This window comes from Macaca mulatta, chromosome 7 (assembly GCF_049350105.2).
Source record: "Macaca mulatta isolate MMU2019108-1 chromosome 7, T2T-MMU8v2.0, whole genome shotgun sequence".
Taxonomy (NCBI): Eukaryota; Metazoa; Chordata; class Mammalia; order Primates; family Cercopithecidae; genus Macaca; species Macaca mulatta.
Window position 1 is genome coordinate 127,891,863 of NC_133412.1, and position 23,639 is coordinate 127,915,501.

The 23,639-nt window shown below is 48.8% G+C and overlaps 1 protein-coding gene across 5 annotated transcripts in view; it reads left to right on the forward strand.

Annotated features, from left to right (window-relative positions):
• Nucleotides 1–23,639, forward strand: part of SAMD4A (sterile alpha motif domain containing 4A) — a 228,680-nt gene that overhangs the window by 194,204 nt on the left and 10,837 nt on the right. For all 5 annotated transcript variants that reach the window (XM_015143720.3, XM_077941037.1, XM_001086657.4 and 2 more), the window contains 5 exons: nt 1,756–2,089; nt 5,786–5,871; nt 11,462–11,580; nt 16,290–16,491; nt 17,771–17,897. In XM_015143720.3, coding sequence (XP_014999206.1) covers nt 1,756–2,089; nt 5,786–5,871; nt 11,462–11,580; nt 16,290–16,491; nt 17,771–17,897 — 868 coding nt within the window. The remainder of the gene's footprint in view (nt 1–1,755; nt 2,090–5,785; nt 5,872–11,461; nt 11,581–16,289; nt 16,492–17,770; nt 17,898–23,639) is intronic.

Sequence of the window (23,639 nt, forward strand, 5' to 3'; positions counted from 1 at the left end):
GACACCATCAAGCAAGTGTAAGAGAGGACCCCAGGAATGGATTGGATACTTATGTATCAGCCTTTTTAAAATGTCCTTGCAATTCTGAGCTCTCAGAAAATTAAATACTTTGGGCCGGGTGCGATGGCCCACGCCTGTATTCCCAGCACTTTGGGAAGCTGAGGCAGGTGGATCACCTGGGGTCAGAAGCTCAAGACCAGCCTGGCCAACATGGTAAAACCCCGTCTCTGCTGAAAATACAAAAATGAGTTGGGCATGGTGGCACGTGCCCGTAATTGCAGCTATTCAGGAGGCTGAGGCAGGAGAATAACTTGAACCTAGGAGGCGGAGGTTGCAGTGAGCCGAGATCATGCCACTACACTCCAGCCTGGGCAACAGAGTAAGACTCTGTCTCAAAAAGAAAAAAAAAAAAAAGAAATAAAAATTAAATATTTCATAAATAATCAGGGCCCTGATTGTCAATGTCCTTTCCAGGTCCTAGGAAGACCTTGATGTGCACAAACACAGGGGGAGCAGCTTTGTTGCAGAGGGCCCATCCCAGCCACCATGCCAGGCAGGGTCCCAGGCTCCCGAGCCCCAGCCATGCTCCAAGCCACAGTGTTTGGGCCTCTGTGAGCATCTGGCACAGAGAGAAATATCTATCAGAATCAACTTTTATTTCTGTTTTTAATAAGCAGTGCCCAGTATATCAAACTATATGTGCAGAATGATCCAATGTTATTATACAACACATAAAGACATGTATATATTATATTACAGTTCTATATATATTCCTCTCCAGAATGATTCTTGTAAAACTTGGCACTCCGTTGCTTGAAACCTTCCCTGGTTTCCCATCTTAGACTAGATTCCAGCATCCCTGCCCCGGCCCAAGGCCTCCAGGCTCAGGCCTAGGTGGCTGACAGGACACCATTGCCCACCTGCTCCATCGCAGGCCTCCTTGCTGTTCCTCACACTCCCCGCTCAGAGCCTTTGCCCTTGCTGTGCCCTCCACCTGAGGCATTTCTCCCCAGGATCCTCATGCCCATGCTCATTTGGGTCCTTGCACCAGTGTCACCCTCTCCAGGAGCTTCCCCTCACAGCAGCCCCAGCCCATACCACAGCCCCTGGCATGGTATAGTAATCTCGTTGCTGGATGTCAACTCCCTGGGGAACCCTAAAGACAGTGAGGCAGCTACGATATGCTCATTTTGTACACAGGGAAACTGAGGCACAAAGTGGTTAAGCCATTTGCCCAGGGTCACATGGGAGTGCAAGAATCCAAACCCCAGCCTCTGACCCAGAGTCTCTGCTCTTAATCGCTACCCTGTGCTGCTTGTGCCATGCACTTAGTGAAGGTGTGAATGGGCTATTTCATCCAGAACAAAGCATACACAGGACACAAAGCCATCATGTCACCCAACTTTGTTGTACAGCTTCCAAAGCGTGTGACTGTAAAATGTATAACCACATTTTACAGAAATGCACCGAGGGAGGCAGAAAAGGAAATGCACCAAACTGTTTTAGTGGTCATCTCTAGATAGTGGGATTTTCTGATGGTGTGTATTTTCCTCACTATACCTGTCTGTATTTTCCAATTTTCTACCTGGGCCAATATTAGAATGATGAAACGAAAGTGGTCCCTTTTCCCAAAAACATCCTGATGAGGGTACCAGCAGCCACGAATCCTGAGCTCAGGGCAGGGGAGGACAGGTACAGGGGTGGACCACCCTTATTCCTGAGCCTAACAGAGGTCTTCCTGCTCTCCTCGTCCAGGACATCATCGAGGGGGGCAGCCTGCGCGTCCCGCTCCAGGAACTACACCAGATGATCCTGACTCCCATCAAGGCCTACGGCTCCCCGAGCACCACGCCCGAGGCTCGCCCCCGGGAGCCCCAGGCCCCGCGCCAGCCCTCACTGATGGGCCCTGAGAGCCAGAGCCCCGACTGCAAAGATGGGGCCACAGCCACTGGCGCCATGGCCACCCCCTCGGCCGGGGCCAGTGGGGGGCTCCAGCCGCACCAGCTGAGCAGCTGCGATGGGGAGCTGGCCGTCGCCCCCCTGCCGGAGGGGGACCTCCCCGGGCAGTTCACACGCGTCATGGGGAAAGGTAGAGCCCGATGTGCCCATTTCTTTTTTCTTCTCGGATCCCACTAACCAGAGCGACAGGCTCCTGGGGGCTTCCCCTGGGTGCTGGATAAATTCCCTGTCCAAGTAGACATCATTAGCTCCATCTTACAGATAGGGAACGTGCAGCTCAGAGAGGTTAAGCCTTTTGTGACCCCCGGACAGCTACTCCTTAATCCCGGCTCCTTTCTCTCCCAAATCCCTCAGACCAGGGGATGCCAGCCCTTTTATGACAGTGCTCATTGGGCCAGTAGACCCTTGCGGGAGGAAGGTGGGAAGGACTCCGAAAAAGATGATTTCGGGAACAAACCATTCACTCAGCATCTCACCCTCTCCCCAAAGCAAAAGTGGCAGAAAATGAGTGACAAACTGAAGGGGCACAGACGCCTTTAGCCAGAGCCCAAAGATCTCCCTGTGCAGAAAGATGCCAGCCTTAGCAGTGGCCTCTCGTCACCACTGAAAGTGTTCTCAGATGTGGCCAGGGTTTGGAGAATTCCCAGCATGGAACTGTTTTGTTCTCATTCTCCCGTGTCTGTGTTTATATTCTCTCTTCACGGCTGGCCTGCCGTGCGAAATGCTCTAGTACGAATAGCTTGTATTTATTTAACTTTTCCTCTGTAGCAGACACATGCTTTACCTATAGAGCTTACTTAATCCCCAAGTTATCCCATTTTACAGAGGAGAAAACTGAGGCACACAGGCTAATTAGCCCACCTGAGCTTACACAGCTGATGGCAGGGCTGGAATTTGAACCCTGCAGTCTCTCCATCATGCACATAGTTACCACTGTGCCTTCTTATCAGCTCAAGATAGAACAAGGTAGAGTTTCATGTGATGGTTCTCTCTGCTCTTAGGTGACAAAATCCAAACCTAAAGAGTCACATGTCATCTGGTGTCTCCTTGTTACCTCCACAGCCCTTACCACTTCCATTCTATACTCTTTATATCTTTGAGTTCTATGTCTTTGAGTTCTCAAAGATATAGACTTTATATCTTTCAGACTTTATATCTTTGAGTTCTCAAAAGTTTGCATATTTTCTTGGCTTCTGAGCCTTTGTACATATCTCCCCTCTGCCTAGAACCTAGGCCCCTACTAGTTTATACAAAGCCTTCATCCTTCATGTGAATTACAAGATGGTGCCCTGTCTGGGTGGACACGGCACTGCTAGCCCTCACCTTGGCATGCACTTGTGTAGTGCACGGCCTGCACATCCACATGGGACAGCCTTGCCTATAACACTCTTTTCCTCACCCCATTCCCTTCACCTGGGTCATGCCTCCTTCTCCAGGTCTTAGCCAAGTCCTTACATGCTCCAGGAAGCCTGCTGATCCACTGGGCTGGGTGAGGTACCCCCTCTCACCTGCCCCACGTCCCAATTTACTTTCCTTGTCTTAGCCCAGTTCACACTAGACTGTAATTGCCTGTTTGCTTGACTGTATCTTCATTAGTCTGCAGCACAGTCAGACCACTTTTAATAGCTACTCAATACCCTGCTTGTAGCACAGTGCTTACAGTAGATGCCTCATAAGTAGGTGGTGCAAAACTTGAGCGATGACACCAGTATCTAAAGTTAGGCCTTCCCAAAGACCATCCAAGCATACATGCTGGGTGCACGCCTGTCGGGGAGGGTAGAATCCACAGCGTGGTCCTTTGGGTAAGAGTGCCCCTTTCTACCTGGGCTACCCTCTGCCTTTTCTGGGGCAGACCCTTATTTCCATATCTTCGAAAATATCCACCATTAGAATAATTTATGCTTGATCTGGTGTCTTATAAGACATCTTGATTATTTTCTAACATGTGGTAATGCCAGCACTTTTCCTTTGGAAGGGGAAAACAATTTTTTCTCTGTTATTGTCCAATATTTCAGACCATTTTAAAAAACCCAGTTTGCAGTAAGAGCAACTCCCACCCTTCCACCACCCACCTTAAGGCATGTCCTAAAAAAAAGGCTTAAATTCATAGTAATCTGGTGGAAGAGATGACTCACAGCTTCCCTTGGAGCTTGATGGCCAGGGTGGGCCCTCACTCTCCCCCACCCACCCCTTAGCTGTGTTGGATTAGAACAGATTTCCCCATGGGTGAAGACACGGCTCCGCCAAGCCCAAGTGGAGCAGCTACTGAACACGCGGTACATTGCCCTACTTCTTAAGAGACCCACACTGCTATGGCACTGCTTCTTTATATTTTAACTACTTTAAAGGAAACTGTAACCCCAGTTCACACTCAGCATACACAATTCCAATGAACCAAATGGTGGAAAGTGGAAACCACCCTGCCCCCACCCCAAACCCTGCCATCCTCATTCCCAGGGATAGTCACTATTAAGTTTTGGGATATCCTTTCAGAAACTTCATCATCATACATAAGCACATGAATATTCACTTTTATACGCACGCAGACCTTATTTACATTCTTTTCTACAGGCTGATGGGTTTTTAAAAAATACGATAGCCGGGCTCGGTGGCTCATGCCTGTAATCCCGGCACTTTGGGAGGCTGAAGTGAATCACTTGAGCCCAGGAGTTCAAGATCAGCCTGAGCAACATAGTGAGACCCTGTCTCTCAAAAACAAAAAAAAAAGAATAAAATTTTAAAAGTATATATACTTACAATATTTCTATCAATACAAATAGCACCATCTCAAAGTTTTTTTAAAGGTGGCATACTATTCCACTGTATGCATAAACCGTAATGTATTTAACAAAGTCCCAATGAATAGGCAGTGAGGTGGTTTACAAGGTTTTGTTATGACAAACATTGTTATACTGAAAGTCTACGTGCAAAGGCAAGAAATAAATGGGATTGTGTGACCAAACGGCCATGCAGGGTTAGGGACAGGGAGGAATGAAGTATAATGCCAGGTTTGAAGCTTGGTCTTCTTGAGTGTCAGGCATTTTTTACTCTCTGGTTGACTCCTTTTGTCCACCCATCTCCACCCTGGCCCTGTAAACACTACTAAGAAAGTTGGGGAATCGTCACCTCTATGATGAGACCAGAATGGGCCACAGTAACGTAGCGGTGAGAAAGCCAGTGCGTGTGTGTACTCTACCCGCAGACTAACTCTGCTCCATCCTCATTAGCACTGACTTGAGTGTGTAGGTGAGCCTGCGCCTATGTGTGCATAAATGTGCATATCACTCTGAGAAAGCAACCCTCCGAGGAGTGAGTAGCAGGCCTCCTGCACATGTGCACACCCACACACCTCCCCGTCTCCAGGAGGTGCCAGCTCGTTCCTCCAAACACAAACGCCACTGCCTCTGCACCTGGCGAAGGGTGCGCGCTCATTCATAAAATCACGGAGGCTGCTCTCTCTGACAGTGTCAGGGTCTTGGATGCTTTTGAAGCCCCTCACACAGAGCCACTTTCAAAGATGGAGCTCAGGACGCCACTATTCACTGCTGTGTTCTTCCTCTCACGAAGTGTCTTATTGCAGAAGGCTTCACATGGAATGGCACGACTGGAATTAACCCAAGGGGCTTCTCAAGGCAAGGGCTCCCACGGTGTCTGAGCCTTTGACTTCTGTAGAATGAGGAGCCTCTTGGCCTTTTTTGTGAGCCTCACATAAAGCTGCAGACACACATACCTCTCAGAGTGTTGGTCCTGAAGGGAAATGAGAGTCAGGTCCCAGAGATTAGAAAGGGGTGCATTTGTCTAATTCATCTTTTCTTTTTAATTACAGTGTGCACACAGCTCTTGGTCTCCAGACCCGATGAGGAAAATATAAGTTCCTATTTACAGCTCATAGACAAGTGTCTAATTCATGAGGTGAGTAGTGACAGGTTTTACAAAACCAATTTTTTGTTTTTATTGCTTAGAAAAGGTTCTCAGAGTTTCTGTGATATGATCATTTTAGTCTCCAACAACTTGTTTTTGAGTGGTGGACAGTTATTAATAATAGGTTGGGCAGAACTAGGCTATGACAGCCTCAAACCCAAACACAGCTTGAACATTACTTTGGTGTCCAAAGATTTGCCCAGACCGAGTGCTCTGATGTGCAGTGAACGCCTGAGACGACTTTTGGCTGGGGAAGCAGCCTCGGGTGGCCAAGCCTCACAGGATAACATACGAGCCCTGCTGCTTAGCCCTGGGCGTTTTCAAGTCTTTTAAAAATCTTGTGTTGAACTCTTGGCTTTTAGCTCAGGGAACTGGAGAGAGGAAGGGAGAAAGAGCCCATAAAGAAATAATGAGTGTGTGTGTGTGTGTGTGTGTGTGTGTGTGTGTGTGTGTGTGTGTGGGCTTGCGATTGTTATAGGAATCATATTTGCTATATATTCTTTTGGAGGAGGCCTGAGGCGGGCTGCAGGTGTGCCTACTGGACTCTCAGGCATAGTCTTCATATACAGAGTGAGACAGACACTTGGGCATGGCGGGGCTCGGCAGCCATCTGCACTGGTGGCTGTCCCTGAGGGGCATGTAGGGAGAGGGAGTTGCACCTCAGACCTGAAACTCCAGTGGCTCCTTGGGCACCCCTCCCCTCCCTCCCCACAAAGAGCTACAGAGGCAAGGCCTAGATTAAAGAGAACTTGGGACCAGATAAACCTACGGTGGCGAAGTCTTTTTGTAGGATTTCAATGTGAGAATAAGATGGTAAAGGAGCTGGGGCGGTGGCTTACGCCTGTAATCCCCACACTTTGGGAGGCCGAGGTGGGAGGATCACTTGAGGCCAGGAGCTTGAGACCAGCCTAGACAACATATCAAGACCCTGTCACTGCAAAAAAAAAAAAATAATAAATAGCCGGGTGTGGTGGTGCACACCTGTAATCCCAGCTACTTGGGAAGCCAATGTGGGAGGATGGATGGTTTGAGCCCAGGTGGCCAAGGCTACAGTGAGCTATGATCCTATCACTGCATTCCAGCGAGAGCAACAGAGTGAGACTTGTCTCGGGGGAAAAAAAAAAAAAGATAATAAAGGCCTCAGGCCTCCTCACCTTTGCTGCATTGGCAGCCAGTACTCCAGGAGCCCAGTGGGCTCCGGTGAAGGGAGATGCCCAGCACAGCAGCCAGGCCTCTTCTCCACTTCCCTCTCACATTCTCACCCTCCCAGCTGCCACATGGGCCCTGGGCTATCGAAGGTCTCACTCAGTTCTCAGGGCCCTCATCTGCTACCCACACTTCACATACAAGGGTACAGTTGTCCTCTGGGATTCCATCCCAGCTCCCCCTTCCCCACTTCCCCAGACCCTCATTTTTGCAGTTTCTCCTCTTGGCCATATGGATTCTTACGTGCCCAAGCGGCTCTGGCCAAAGCTGTCAGTGTGACGACGGTGACCAGCCGCCTAGGTTGGGGGCTCAGACATGCCATCCTCTGAAATGTTCAACTATACCAAAGTACTAGACTTTTCACTGAAAATAAAAATGTTTTTTTCCCTCTTTAATGGCTTCCCTAGAGCACCCAGGCACTGTCAAAAGCCTGTATTGAAGGCTTATCTGTGACTTTGTTTCAGGGACAAGGCCTTCTCCCCACAAGCTTGAGTAATCCTTTTCTATTTCCAATCCTGACACTGGACTTGTTTTGGCCAGGAAAAAGCAACGAAGGAAGAGAAGTCAAGAACACAGTGAAGAATGTTATAACTCGTTCATTCCATAGATACTTACTGAGCACCTAGTCCCTGTCCCGAACTAGGCAGGTTACAGTAGTGAGAGAAGGGGTGAGACAGAAAGAAACAGGCCATCACAGCCATGATGAGAAGGCCTCTGATAAGGTCATCCCTGCGTTCCCCGGAGCACAGAGGAGCAGCAACGGGCACCAAACCTGGAGCCAGAACAGGGCATTTCCATGGAGGAATCCTCTCCACACTCAAACCTGGAAGGCAAGCGAGAGTCCTAGTGGTAGAGACTCGGTTCGTAAGGAGGCAGAAGAGAGCGATGTCTGCAGGGCTCCGTGTTTTGTTGGGAAGTAGGACATTTGTGGGTGGGTTGGGGCAGACAGCATGGGGAGGGAGGATTTCAGCCTCTGATAAAAGCGAACCGGAACTCTGCTTCCTCTCCCACGCCCGCTCTCAGCATCGATATTGGAGGACACGGTACTGCCCACCTTGCCTCAAGACAGCTGAGCCCCTGAGACAGAAATAATGAGTCCTCCAGCTTCCCGTGCCCAACAATCCACAGGCTTCCTAACTGTCCCTCGCCAGCCCTGAAACTTCGGCCTGACGCTTCTCGCTTTCCCGCCATCCTGCGTGTCCTCCCTGGGTATCCTGGCTCTGGTTTTGTTTTTTCCCCTTTACCTCCGTGCAGCCCCAAGTGATCTCCTCTGATGGCCCGGAGGGGCCTCTCACGGCTGGGGGCCCCAGGCAGGAAGCTGCTGGTGAGGTGTCTGCTTGCTAAGTTCAAGTCAGGATGGAGGGGCCTGCGTGCCGCTTTGGAAGGGAAAATGTTGTTCAGGGCTTTTTATGATTTTAGTTTGAGAGAGAGGAAAAGCGTCTGAATAATTTTCCATAGCCTCTGGTTATTCTGTGTGGGCAGAACACGCCCTGCCTGTGAGGCCCCGTGGAGGCGCACAGCCTCCATCCTGGAAGAAGGTTCACCCGGGCGCAGAGAGACAGGACGCCCTTTCATAGCCCGGACATGCTGTTCCTTAGCTGGCTTGGAGCAGGGAAGGTATTAACTGGGCCAGGACACCTCCCTTCCTCCCCAGGATGGAGGGACCGAGTCCCCAGAGTCATGAAAGGAAGGAGAGGGAAGTTCTGAATTTTATTTCTGAGACCAGTCACTTTGACTCCTGAGTGATAATCCCAGGCCTCTGGGCACTTCACTGTGTCTTGAGGTGGCTCTGGGAAGAATGGCTCTTGCCTCTTTACGAGCCTTTTCATCCAGCCACATACACTGGGACACCATAGCCATCTTCCTCCAGACAGATGCATTGGTCTAGGCTTGAGAGGGCCAGAACTCTGGAGTGGCGACTAGGGGTGCCTGGGCAGTTGTTGGGCATGAAGCCTTCCCTTCCCCTCCAGGCCCCTCAGGAAGCTGCTCCCCAGCCCAGCCTGGGGCTGCAGTGAGATATTGGGCATCATAGCCAATGCCGATTGCCTGTAACTGAGCACTCCTCTGTGGGTCAGGAACCAGTGTTCAGAAACTCCTGGAGCCAGCCAAGACCAAGCACCACAGCCCCAACTGAGAACCGCCCCCACTCTCATTCAGCACTGCTAAGGGGCTGGCTCCCATCTGCAGCGCTGAAGGAAAGGAACCCCACCGCCCACTGAGGTGCTCAGGGAATGCGCTGCCCTCCCCGTGGAGGCACCAACATTCCCACCTTCTCGGGTGCTGTTTCCCACCAGGGAAGATGTCATGTCTATAATGGTGTCTTAGGAAGCGCATCCATGAAATGAGCCCTTTACTCCTTTGTCACTTGGAAACTCAGGCCAGTTGTCCTTCAGGCTGGCTCCAGATCAGCTCAGTATCATAGTTTAGAGACCGTGAAGTCATTTGCTGTGTGCTGTTGTTGGAGTGCAAGGTCATATTGAATGTCTAATGTGATGAACAGCTGTCTACCACCACCAAACGGCCGGTCTGTGCAGTCCAAAACCAAACCCCAGTGTGACACCTGTGAATGGCATCTATTGAATCATTAAGAGTGAGGCACATTCCAGGTATTCTAAGTGTTTTTCATGTGTTATTTCATTCTCACAACATCCTTTTGAGAGAGAGATTATCCTCAGTTTCTAGGAGGCACTGAGTCTTGGGTAGAGGGGCGTGCATAAAGGTGTGCAGGGATTCGAGCCCTGCCCGTCTGCATCCACAGCCTTCCTCTGGCCCACAACTCTCTTCCCCAGGTCACCCTGACCAGCATGCCCACGTATCCTCACACAACATGTGGCTGAATAAGCCAGTCAAAAGCAGAAATGATCCCCTCTCGGTGTGAGTCCAGCAGAAACGCTCGCCTTTCGCCCGGTTTCAGAGGTCCTCATGTGTAGCAGGACACGCAGAGGGAGCATCACCAACCAATGGGCAGGACTGTGGAGGAGAGCCACGCCCTCGCCTCCTAGCCTGCCTTGATGCGTATTCTTAGTGGCATCTGGCTAAGGTCACCCGGGAAGAAGGGGTTTGTAAGTCCTCAATGACGTTTCTGCCACATGATTAACATTCTTCTGCTTTTGTCCACAGAGCTCTCCTGGTATTTAGGTCCTTAAAGATTAAGCATCACTGGGGGACAATTAAGCTGTCATTTCTTTTTCTCCATTTAAGGAATCTGTTTCCTTTATGGGAACTAGTCATTTAGTCTAGTAATATTATATTTTATGAGTAATATTTTATGACTACTTAAAGGAATTCATGCCTTATTGACAAAACTACTTCGGAATCTTCTCTCCATCCTTGTTACTGCGAATCAATCAAATCACATGGATTTCCAACAGCACATGTTCTAAGTTACAGTTCTAGGCACTTGGCAGGGGATTCATATATGACGTGGTGTCCTCACCACCTAGAACACCCCATGTTCATGCTTTACCTGCAGCAGAATTACCAGGGCACTTGCTACAAACACAAACTCTCTAGACACCCCTTCAGATCTACTAAATCAGGCTCTGGGCCTGTGGAAGGGAACCTATGTATCTGAATTTTGACTGTCCCTTGGCTAATTCTAATATATCATGAATCTGAGAGTTCCTGCCTTGGAGACCCCTAACCCACGTAAAGTCCTTTCCTAGTCTGTGGCAAGTACAAAGGCTAAATGCAAAAGGAACTATAACATAGATAAGAGTTTGTTACAGGGCAGTAGGCAAAACACACACACCAGTTTTGCTAGAAAAGAGTTCTGAAGGTATCAGACCTACATATTTTCCCAAACTTTAGAGAAGGTTTAAGTCAGGACTGGCACACTGGGATTTTTGTAAGGCAAGAGACCCATTAACTGGAGATTTCCCAACAAAGTCCTGAAACACAGAGAATAGAGTCCATTCTCTGACACCCTGGAGACCACTCTAGGGTGGCCACACACCATCAAGCAGATTGATTTTTGGAGTGGTTGAGAATTTTCATTGATTATGAACATGCAGGGGGGCCTGCAAAACCCAGAGTATTCACCAATCAATTTTGCAATTCATTCTTGGTTAATAGAGTCCGGAGTAGAGTCAGGAGGGAGGGGGAATGTGGGTATGGATCTGCCAGAAATATAACCAAAAATAAGGGTTATCAACAGTTTGATGCATGTACCTTACCAAGCACCTCCAATGTCAGATAATTTAAATTTTCAAAGTAGGCAGCTCCCAAATTAAACTGACTACTGTTTGGACCAGGTTAGAAACAGGTGAAGAAAAGGCAACTGCAGAGACTCCAATGTTTTCCCCTATTAATTGCATGTTTCTCCCTCTAATGCCAGGCTGTGTCACCCATTTAAAAGTCCTGTTTGTTTTTGCAGGCATTTACAGAGACACAGAAAAAAAGATTGTTGTCATGGAAACAGCAGGTGCAGAAGCTCTTTCGGTCTTTCCCTCGGAAAACCCTTCTAGACATATCAGGATATCGACAGCAAAGAAAGTATGTTGGGATTTCATTCTTTGTAATGCATGGTGGTTCCCCTGGCACCTTCTTGCCTACCTCAGTTCCTGGGGCAGGAATATGGCAGGGCACCATTCCTTGTTCATGAAGATGCCCTGTGGCGAGTTCCAAATTGCGTTACTTAAACAGGTGGGGCTGGGAAAAGGCTGTGAGAGCGAGCACTCCCAGGGGAAGAGCTGAATGTGAGCTTTTGTGACTCCGTTTGCATTGTCAAAATGATGGTAGTAGTCCAGATGGGTATCAGAGGGGAGAGTGGGTATGATTTAACAAATGCAGGCAAAACACAGGATGGATCACCCACAAAAGGGGGATCTGAAAGGATAAAAATGGGTTGTTCTATCAGCACCTTAAGTGGTAATTTTTTTCCCCCTTCTAGCTGTAGACAAGCTAATTATAGTTGGTGGCAGGGTGAAGAGCCCAGGGCTAGTCTATTTTGGTCTGCAGTCTCACAGTGGAGCAGTTCAATTCTTGATTTTTTTCATAGTACTTCAGCTTCTTGCACGCAGATAAAAATAAGCCTGGTTGTACTTTAGAACCCATTACCTTAATATAGTTTTAAATTGAGGAATCCAAATGCATATTAAAGATGAACTACAGTGATAATTTGCGGGAGAAATTAAGGGTAGAGGAAGGGTTAAGCCTTAAACAATGATAGGGAATTTTGGGGACATAAGGGAATGAGAATGTAAACATCCTGAAAAATTAACATTCTATTTTATACTTTTAAAACATGAGCAGATAATGTCTTCACTTGCACCTGAAAGGTTCTGAATTTGTTTCATTTCTTGGTGCATGTATAGAAGCTCTTTGCCCGTGGTGTTAAAATTTGGGGCATTTATTTGCATAAGTGTGCCTTAAAACATCACTGTTTTGTATTTAAGGGAGATGAGGCCAGTTGGAGTTTGTGAAAAGACTTCATGAAAGATTAATTTTAAAACTGAAGTGTGATCACATTCCAGCATATATAACGCTTATTTATTAAACAAACATTTATTTAGCACTTACATATGCCAAGTGGTATCCAAGCACTTTAAGAATATTAATACATTTAATCCTTGTGACAACCATGTGAGGTAGAGCTGCTGTTGTTGACCCCAGTTTACAGACAAGTTCGTAGGCAGCAGCATCGGGGATTTGAACCAGGCAGGCTGGCACCAGCTCCAGCTCCATGCTCTTAACCCTGTGGAAGCCAGACAACTCTCATGGTCTCAGGCTGATGAGTGGAAAAGATGGTTCAGGCAAAGCGACACTTCAGGACCAGTTCCCTGGCCCCAAGCTCTTGGACTAGACTATCTCTGCCCTGAGGATTCCCAATGGCCCAGATGAAAGGCAAGGTCTAGCTTCCTTGGCCTCCTGCCCTGGGGCCTACCCCCATCCCAAGTGGCTTTTCTCTAAGAGCAGCAATACTTTTCCCAGGTGAAAAGGTTCCAGACTCCTCTTGCAACCCCGGGCCCTTGGGAGACAAGTTCCAAGAGGAAGAAGGCATTTGGAGGTTGGAGATGAAGATGGGGCTTTTAAGCTCTTTGCTGCTCCTCCAAAAGTCCCACCCTGGCCTCTGTCAGCCCTGTGTTGTCATTGGTCTACATCTGAGAGCCTTTTGGAGGTGGAGCAGGGGGCATGAACCTTGACCTCTCCAGGGTGTTAGTAACACTTGGATTGGGCTAACCCAAGGTTTGCCAGGTTGGAGTCCTAATGGACGTCTTTTTATTGATTAGATAAGAATGAATCGCTTGTGGATATTCAATTGGAATTGGAATTCAATTCAAAATGCTGGAAGATGTTTTATACTCACAAGTATTTCCTCTGGGATCTTTTTGTGCTATTAATTTGCTTGGAAGACCTCTTTCTCCAATAATACAAAGTTTACTGCAACCCAGCCCCTGCTTGGATTATCATAAATCCCAAATTAATTGATTCTTATTAATGTTACTTTCTCAAAGACTTTTCATGCATTTCAACATTTCAATGTAATGAAATCAGATTTAGAAATGTAAGGCGAGAGAATGAGAAAGGAAAACTTGCTTTTGTCACTTTGTTCTCTCCCCAGAAAGCATCGATGATTTCATTAAACCTAGCAATCTTAAGTAATCCAAGCATATACTCTGATTGCCAGCAGTGGCAACCCTCTGCAAAGCTGGCTTTGTAACAACCCTCGAAGGGTCCTACCGTCAGGAGAAAGATGGCCTAGCCAATCTAGTAAAGCGTGAGAGTAGGACATGATGGGTCCTACTCTCTCGCTTTACTCCCCTCCCCTATACAGCCGAGTCCTAAGAGTCCCTGGATCCCTCCTTTCTCCAGTGACTAAGTATCCCATAACAGAGTCCTCTGCCCAGATTATATTGCTTAAGAATACAGTCTTGCCTTCCTGGAAGCACATATCATTTTAGCATCACTCATTGACTCTGTATTTTGCATATGAAATAACTTTTTAAAAATCCAACCAAAAAGGAAAGTGAGAAAATGCTATCCACACTAAATAAGGAAAGATCATAGCAGAATACTGAATCATCTACCAGGTGGCCAAAATTCCGACTTCAAAACTCAAAGGACTAGTTTTCATCGTTAAAAACAAACAAAAAAAACACTCGGCCCTTGTGTCTACCTCACATAGTCAGATTGTCCTTCCACCAAAGGAGGTCTCTCATCATGTGAAATTTCTTCTACCCCTCCTGGCCCTGAGTTCTTCTTTCAAACCAAAAAGTCTTAAGCCTTAGTAAAAATAAAAACGAAATTTTTAAAAGGGGAAAATAGGAGAAAAAAGGAAGAAAGGCCAAGATAAAGATACCAAGAACCCGTGAGTGTCCTCCTCACCACCTTTAGATGAACTTCTGACCAGAATCTAGAACTCTTTCCACGGCCACCAAAGCCTGGAAGTAGAAAGGCACAAGCCCAGAATTCTGCCCCCTGCCCCTTCTCGCCCTAGGAAATTTAGGAATTCTGGGGAGAAGAGAAACTGATTTTCTGAGATCTGCACTGCTGGCTCAGATGCCCCTCCCCCTACACACAGGCACAGCTCTGCTTCTCAGGAAATGACTGTTCGCAGGCCCCTATCACCCTCAACTGGTTAAACTACGTCAGCCCAGCTTCCCGGAGGCTCCCCATAGGCTTGGTATAAACCTCCCCTGTGTCGCTGGAAAAGTAGATCTCTTCCATCTTGTGGCCGCTGGAGGTAATGCATTTCGACTTCATCCGTGAATGACTAAAGCTGACTCTTCTTGGAAAGAATGTGCTGGTTCCTGAAACCCTGCCGGCTGCTGTGTAACCTCCCAGACCTGAGGCGTGTCGGAGAGGATGCATTCTTCAGTGCTGAGGTCAACCAACCCAACGGGAGAGCCGGCATCTGCATGTGATGCTAGGGGCTCTGGCAGCCTCCCTGCGCGGACCCAGGAGAAGCATGGACCTGCCCTGGCCTTTATGCGGCCCACTCTGCAGGGAGGGCCTGTGGAGTGAAGGCAGTTTGTGTCCTAGGTCCAGAACATTCGCAAACATCATCTCCGACCTTATATCCCTCGCCCCACAGGTGGCATCGGCTCTCCCATTCGAGGATGCATCATGATGGCAGAGACTCATTGGTTCCTTCATTTAACTGCATTCCCTGTGCAGAAACTGATTCAGGCACCGGACATGCAGGATGGATGAGGACAGACATGGAGCTTACATCCTGGTGGGCCTCACAGGCTTCTCCAAGTCTGCCACACAGGCTGAGGAGAAACAATGATAGGATTAAAGAAGGGAGCACTGGGACAGGAGTCAGACCCAGTTCTGACCCTGGCTCTGCTGTTTTCTTGCTATGTGGCCTCTCGAGAGCATGTGAGTGTTCAAGACCTGTGTCCTCATCTGCAGCAGGATGGGTTGGAGAAGATGCGGCGGGGAGGCGGAAGAAGGCAGAGTGCTGGTGAACCTGCTGGGCCTGCGTGCCAGTGCTGCCCCCTGCTGGCTGTGTGGCCTGTGCACAAGGATTACACACAGTTTTACTTCTCCAGCTACAAAGGAGAGAGCACCTACTTCATAGGGTTGTTGCAAGGATCGAAAAATAATGTCCAAGTCCCAGGAAGTTACATGTGATATAGCCTCTCAGATGTTAGCTGCTGTTTTAATTATAGTTGTTCGCTGGCACAGAGCCCCCTGTAGGCCTTACAACTGTCAAAGTATGAGCAGAGGCGGGGCGCGGTAGGCTCATGTCTGTAATCCCAGCACTTTCAGAGGCCAAGGCAGGAGGATCATTTGAGCTCAGGAGTTCCAGACCAACCTGGGCAACATGGTAGACCCTGTCTCCAACAAAAATATAAAAATCTGTAGTCCCAGCTACTCAAGAGGCTGAGTTGGGAGGATCGCTTGAGCCTGAAAAGTCGAGACCAGCCTGGGCAACGTAGTGAGACTTCATCTCTACAAAAAAAAAAAAAAAAAAAAAAAAATTAAGTTATCTGGGCATGGTGGCACATGCCTGTAGTCCCAGCTACTCCAGAGGCTGAGATAGGAGGATCACCTGAGCCCAGGAGGTCAAGGCTGCAGTGAGCCAAGATCTCACTGCTGCACTCCAGCCTGGGTGACAGACTGAGACCCTGCCTCAAAAAAAAAAAAAAAAAATGTGAAGAGACCCCCCAAGGCAACATCCCATGGGAAGCCTGTGGCTTGAAAAGGGCTGAATAATAACTGATTGTCTCTTCCTTCTCTCTTGGCTCTCACAGTCGAGGCTTTGGGCAGTCCAACTCCCTCCCAACGGCTGGCTCTATGGGCAGTGGCATGGGCAGACGGAACCCGCGCCAGTACCAGATCCCCTCTCGGAACGTCCCTTCCGCCCGCCTGGGCCTCTTGGGCACCAGTGGATTCGTCAGCTCCAACCAGCGCAACACCACAGCTGCCCCCACCATCATGAAACAAGGAAGACAGGTTTGTTCTGCTCCGAGGAGGGAGGAGGATGGCCAAGCCAAGGCCTGAGGCTGCAGATGTCCCCCCAGGTGACCCCAGGGTGGGGAGAGAGGCCAAGGGGGACTATGCTGGGGGCAGTTGCCACCATTCCTCAGAGGTAACAGCATTGTTTGCGTTGTTCTCTGGGAGACACAGCAACCCCATAGCTGTGCTTAGGATGCCCAGAGGACCACTTTAACCTTGGGGACCCTGCACAAGAGTATCTTTGGAAAGAAATGCAAGACCTATTTCTTCCTTGCCCCATGCTTGACCTTCTACCTCCCAAATCTGGGCTCCAGGAGAGCCTGGTACTTAGAGAACTTTCCTTCCCTTTTTATCTGTGGCAAAAAGCTCCCTTGTATTAGTCCCAGCTCTGGTGGAGCATCCACAGGACATAGTCTGAGAGTGTGCGCCAGGGGGAAAGTTAACACATTCTCAGCCTGCCCAGAGGTTCTTGCTGTGCAATTTAGAGCTGACTTCTCTGGCCCGTCGCTCATACCCCTCTAGCCCCAGGCCTCACCCCTGCCTAGTGCCTTCTGCCTGCGTGTCCAGAGCTTCTCAAAGCTCTGTGGGTGGGGATTAGCATCGGAGGGACACAAGTAGGTCTGAGGTTCTGGGGTCTCAGGAGAAACTAAGGGATGACAGATCAGCTTAAAAACAGGAAAAGGGCTTCAGGCAAGATGGGCAGGATTCACTCCCCTGGGTACCAGAAAGCCCTGTCTTCTGACCATTTTCCCAGCCCCCAGATCAGTTCAAGAAGACGTCACTGCTGGGACACACAAGCTAAGCTGTGCCAGCTCATTGCCAGCTGAGAGGTTCTTTTCTCTCCCCCTCGCTTTGAAGTACATTGTAAGAATCTAAAAAAAAAAAAAAAAAAAAAAAAAAAATCAAAATGAGAGCCCTGAAATAGTTTGTGCTCTTCATTGCATACATTTATAGAACTCCCCCATTTCCTAGAAGAGTGGCAGGGAAAAAGCAAAAGCAACAACTGGGATAAAGAGTTTTGCAGACAGGGAGAGCGGTGTCCAGATGAAGCTGAGGCTTACAGCAAGGCCAGCACTGAGGAGGTGAAGAGAAATTACAGTGAATGGAATCTAAACCCTTCTCTGTAAATATGCAGATGCTAGTGCTGGCCTGCAAGCCCCTTTTCTAGAAGTTAGAGTTCTCCTGGGATCTTTGCCTCCCAAATTCTTGCTGGCGGCTCTGCTGTCCACCCCAGCGGGGCTGAACTAACGAGTTCCCCTTTTGCTTTTCTCACTAGAACCTGTGGTTTGCCAACCCCGGGGGCAGCAATAGCATGCCAAGCCGCACCCACAGCTCAGTCCAGAGGACCCGCTCGCTGCCCGTGCACACTTCCCCACAGAATATGCTGATGTTCCAGCAGCCAGGTAGGGCCCGGCGCTTCACGTCCCCTTGACACAGAGGGGAGGCCAAAATAGATGCCCCAGCGAACCCAGCCGGAAAGTGCTTAGCCTTGACTGTCACCGTGCATTCTTTGGAGCTTATAGAAGCCTTTCCTTTTTTAAACTGTGCCTTGCCAGCATGAATAGCGGCGGCTTGGCTGAGAGCCAGCACGTGGAGCCCCAGAGTTGGTTGCAATCTGATGGGGATATTTTTGATACTAGTCATATTTCTAGATTGATTAAACCAGAGATAGCACAAGAGGGCTTTGGTGGTGGGGAGGTGGGAGGGCTCCATGTGTAGTGTGTGTGTGTGGAAAGAGAAAGTGAGAGTGAGACAGAGAAAGAGAAAACTGTTGATGCTGAGACCTTCCCCCTGGTTTGGGCTTTTTCTTGCGAAGTGATGACTGTTGTACCAGCCATCTTTCCTTTACTCGGTTAAAGCGCAATTTAGCACACTTCAAGTCAATTTCAGCTTTCATCATGCTTCCTAAAACAGAGTGGTTGGAATTATGCACAGCTAATGAATACTTGAACCCTTTCTCTATGCAGGCAGTGATCTTGTAGACGTTGTAGACTCCAAGGGTAATAACAAGCCACTCAGGCAATTATACTGCACCTATCTGGATGGACCCCCCACCCAAGGCAGGCAAACCAGAGATGTGTTATACGTGTAGGAAAATGCCCTGGACAGTAGAAATGCTCTGTCTAGTAAGTCCTATCTATAGGAGTTTAAGGAAGGGAAGTGTCACTGTGGCCTGGAATAGGCAAGGAAGCTTCTTGGAATTGGAGCTGAGCTTCAGGGCACAGCAGAGGGTAGAGAGAGGGAAGGCAGAGTTACAGGCAGAAAGAACGCAGGAGCAAGACCACAAAGGTCCAGAATACCACAGCATGGCCCAGAAGCCATGGCTGGCTGAAGGGTCTGGCTGAGGTAGCAGAAAGTGGACCCAGGGAGCTGTAAAGGTTGTGGCCCATGGTGGGGGACTTGGAATCCAAAGCTGAGGAGCTTGGACTCTGGCCACTCTCCCTGGGGGGATTCCTCCATGTGGGGGATTCCGAGTAGAAGTCAGGCAGGAGGATGCAGGATGGAAGGGAGGTAGGCTGAAATTGGGAGGCCAGGGAGGAGGAGGACGCTGAAGGAGAGGACCCGCCGCTGGGAACGGCATGTCAGGGAGGGGAGCGACAGCCACCACAGCGCAGAAGCCTGCTCACATTGCTTCTTGACTTCCAAAACTCTTATTTGCTCACTTTTGTTTTAAAGCTCCTTTTCTCCATTTCTATACATGTAGCTATTGTTCCTCCTGGGAAGAAACATGACAACATTTGGGGGTTGTGAAGGCTTTTTCCCGGGGTCCTTTCATCCCATCCTCTGTTTTCACACAGAATTATGTAGAATCCATTCCCAATAAAAGAGATTCTGGACAAGATTTGAAGAGGTCCTGCACACAAGGAGATCTTTCACCTTGAATGGGTCTTTCACCCTGGCCTCAGTGTCACCAGCAGAGTGACTGCTGTCTTCCATTCTTTATACCTTCTCAAGGCCTTCTTGATTTTTTCTCTTCCTGCCACTTTTGCCAGTTCTCAGCCTTCCTCTTTGTTCATATGGAATCTTCCCTGAGCTTTCTCCATCTTAATTGGGAAGACTAGGTCCAGACAGTCCCCCTTCTAAGAGCTGGGTCGTCCCGGAGCACTTTGGGTTTGTTGATAGAATCTTCCACCTATACCTTTGTTTCCGCTCCACTGTTTCACAGCAGTGCCAAGTGGCTGGCTTGTGCTCAGGGCAACTATGAACCTAATATCATTTTCACTCTTCATATGAAGCCTCTTGTTCCTGTGGCTAAAGAATCAAATAACACAGAAGGGCCTGTAAGCAAAAGTGACTGTCCCTCTCCCCTCCCCTTCCTAGCCCACAGGCACAACCCCTTTAAGCAGACTGTAGTTACCTACAAGTCTCTAAATAATGTGCTTCGCATACTGGACTTAAAACTCTGGAACCCTTTGAGTGTTCTTTTTAATCTCTCAAGTATTACAAACCCACTTCCAGCAAGGCCTTAAAGGTCCTCACACAGCATTTTTAATAACAGCCAAAGCACAGGAAAAAGCCCGCTCTAAATTTCCTGATTGCAAATAAACCATTGAGCGCTGGACAGGAGCCACTCCTAGGGCCTGCCCAGCATGCTCAGCACCATGCTGGGTGGCTCTTCCAGGACATGCATAAAGGGCACGACAGGGCAGGGCCTGGCCAGGACCCAGGACCCAGGATCCCTCGCTGAAGGGGAAGGAGGCTGCAGAAGGTCCCTGCTTAAGGGCACAGGGTTGCGGTTCCCCAGCCCTTGCCAATCAAATGCTGGTTGTCAAGGCCACGGGTCACTGTAGTGACTTTTCCTTCCCCCCAAGGAGGCAGCCTCCTACCCAGGGACAACACCTCTGACCTCCAAGCAGGTCCAAACGAAGGCTCATCCTAGAGTCAGGGTCCTCATCTTGGATTCAGAGCCTCTTCTGCAGATGGGCCTTTCCACACGAAGCAGTGCAATCTGGTTCGCTATGGAGACTTCCCGGGGCTTGTGGCCAGGCGTTAAAACTAGACTACAAATATCATGTCAGGACAGCAAAAATCAGGAAGTCAGAAAGTGGCTTTCATCTGTACATGAACAGGAGTAATAGCGAACACAAAATGAAATTGAGATGTGTAACCAGCCCAAAAGTAAATACTCAGAAAACTGTTATCATGCAATGAATGCAGTGTTTTCCTCCTGGCTGTTAGATGTCTTCAGAGAATCCATTGTAAACTGGGCAGATCTTGAAGACTACAATGCATTTGAAGGATGCTTTGATTCTGTAAACCTAAAATAACTCTACTGATGGGAGACTTTAAACGTCTCATACAGAGAAGACAGAGGGCTAGAACCCACCTCCAAGTTGCGGATCAGTTCATCAGTCACCTTGCTCGGGTTTACAGGACACTTCCCTTGTTCCTGGTTCTACACAATTCACAGGCACTTGGAGGCCCCTCGGGAGTGGTGTTTCATGTTATTCCCACATGGACAAGTTTTCTTATTTTTTTTTTTCTTTTTGAGACAGAGTCTCACTCTGTCGCCCAGGCTGGAGTACAGTGGCGCGATCTCAGCTCACTGCAAACTCCACCTCCACACGGATAAGTTTTAGCTGTTTCCTGGGACCAGCCAGGAGAGCCTTCAGGTGGCTATTGCCGGTGATGAATAGGAAACACTACGAGGTATAATACGCTCACCAGAAAACAAGTGTGGCGCCTGTGCAAATGGTCACGTTCCTCATGGAGGCAGGGTGTGTTCTCAACTAGATAATTGGTTTGGAAATTGCTTGGAGAGGGATCCTTTATTTTGGAAGCAATTAATTCCTACTGACCCAGGCTTAGTTGTCCTTGGGACCAGTCGGAGAGGATCCTGGAGTGGCTCTGGCTCAACAGTAGGAGATCATGGAGGTTCTTTACCCCCTGGAGGGCCTAACAGAAAAGGGCAGGGAACCCCATAGCAGTCTTCAAAGGAAAACCTTCAGAAGGGTAGGCTGCACAGCCTTCTGGAAACCTCATCCTTCCCTTGCCCAAAGCCACATGCAAACTACCCTTGGTAGTGAACCAGCTGGATGTGAGCTGGGTCCAGTGGCGCCTCACGTGGCAGCATTTCATGGTGTGACTTACCTGTTCACCACAGCAAACCTCCTTTAAGCACCAGCTCACAATTGGGATTCTTCTACCGTAAGCACTCGGCATATATCTGGGAGCACAGTACTCCAGGCTGTTATTTTTCATTTCCTTCCAGAGAACTGCCTTTAGAAAGAATAGAGAGTTAGTTATTGGTGCACTGGGTCCATTAGGGAGTGGAAGGGGCTGCCATGCAGAGGCAGAAACCAGAACAGGGACCCACGTACAGTACTGGATAAATATTTCCTCCATGTCTTCCAATAAATCAAGGCAGACATCCCTGTTCAGGACTGGCAGACAATGGGTAGGGAGATTGATAAATCAATTCTGTCATAGCCAAGAACCCAGCTGGGCCCACAGCCTCCTCCCTCTGAGCATCAACTTGGGGCAAGATGGTACAATATCATCTTATACCATGTACCCATCACTTTTTGTGAAAGCTCTGGTCCCAGAGGACCTCCACAGGCACTGACCCTCTTCTGCAGGCTTAGGAATGTTAGGAGGCCACCAGAGAAAAGGTGTGTTCCCATAGCCAACTCAGGGATGCCATTCATTACTCATACCCTCCTGCCACCCTCCATGGCCGTCTCTGCCATCCTCAGCTTGCCTGCTGCCCCGCCCCTCTGTTTCCCTACCCATGCCATTTCTTTCCCTTTTGTTACCATCCTCCCCCTTTCTTCTTAGTTCCCTTGTCTTCCTTTCTTATTTACTCATCTCATCACAGTGGTCCAGGTCCCACTTCTCTGTCCCTTTTTGTCTTCCCTGCTTTCTCTCCTCCTAGCAACCCTGCTCCTCAGTGAACCAGACTCCACACCTTTCTAGTTATCCAACAGAGTTGCCTCAGCTGTCATTGGCAAAATGGGATTCTACAGATTTTTCCTGGAATGCCCCAGCCTGTTTCTTATTCTAAAGTCCTAAAGAAATTGGCTCCTTACCCTCAGTGCCTTGGAGAAAGAGCACTGCAGAATTGTACCAAGGGTGCCACACATGAGACCCAGTAGGGATGGACGGTTACTGCCAAGGACAAGCCCTGTGGGCTCCTCAGGGGGGTGCTACAGCAACACCTCATTAGGGATGGGTAGCGTTCTCTTCCAGAATCTTCTTGACCCTGGGCCTGAGCACAGGACTACTCCATACATGTGAGACTTCTGAAAAGATACAATTAATGTTTCAAGTCAGCCGAGACCTTGGGGATTCCAAAACTGGGGGTCCTTACTGAATACTGGAACGGTCCTCAGAGATGCCATCTGAGCTGAAGAAACATGCCCCCTTTGGGAAACAGCAGAGGAGGCTCAGTTAAAAAGGGGTCTTAACTTTTGCCTTCCTAGGACTCAGATCTCCATCTGCCTGGTCTGTGGCTGGTAGGGGCAGGGGCCTGGGATAAATGAGACGGGCCCTCAGGGTTAACAGGAGCCACAGCAAGGGTTGGCCTGGTGGTTTACGTTGGTCTGTGGGGCAAGAGCTGCCTGAATGCCCCTCTGGGGCACCAAGCCCCATGCGGCTGAGGGTTCCTAGCCTGAGATGGAAGCTGTTTTCCACCCAACTGGTCTTTCTGTCTTATACGTGCGGCGAGATGGCATGGATCTGTTTTTATCAAATACACAATTAAAAAGTCACACTATTAGGAAACTCTGCAGTGTGAACATATGGGCTTCTCCCAAGACTTAGAATTTTTCAGAGCCACTCAGAGTGGTGGGGGTCATGGCTCCCCAGCGCCTGGAAGCAAAGAGCTGGGGAGAAGGAGCGAACACCCCCACTTCCCACCTAAAAGAGCAGCCATGAAGGTTTGGGGATTCTGGAGCGGAGAGCCCTGCGTTTCTCAGCCCCCTTTTTGGAACACGCAATCCCAGGCTTGGAAAATGGCATTTTGCTGCGTGTTGGCAAGAAATCCTGCAGCTGAAACACTTCTCTCCAAATGTCGAGCATCTTTATTTATCCAAATCTCTCCACAGTGTTTGTTTAAAGGGGAGCGCTGGAGAGTAAACTAAATCTTACAATGAGCATATGGATGGCTATAATTGCTGAGGTTTGTTTTTTTTCGTATTTGCTAA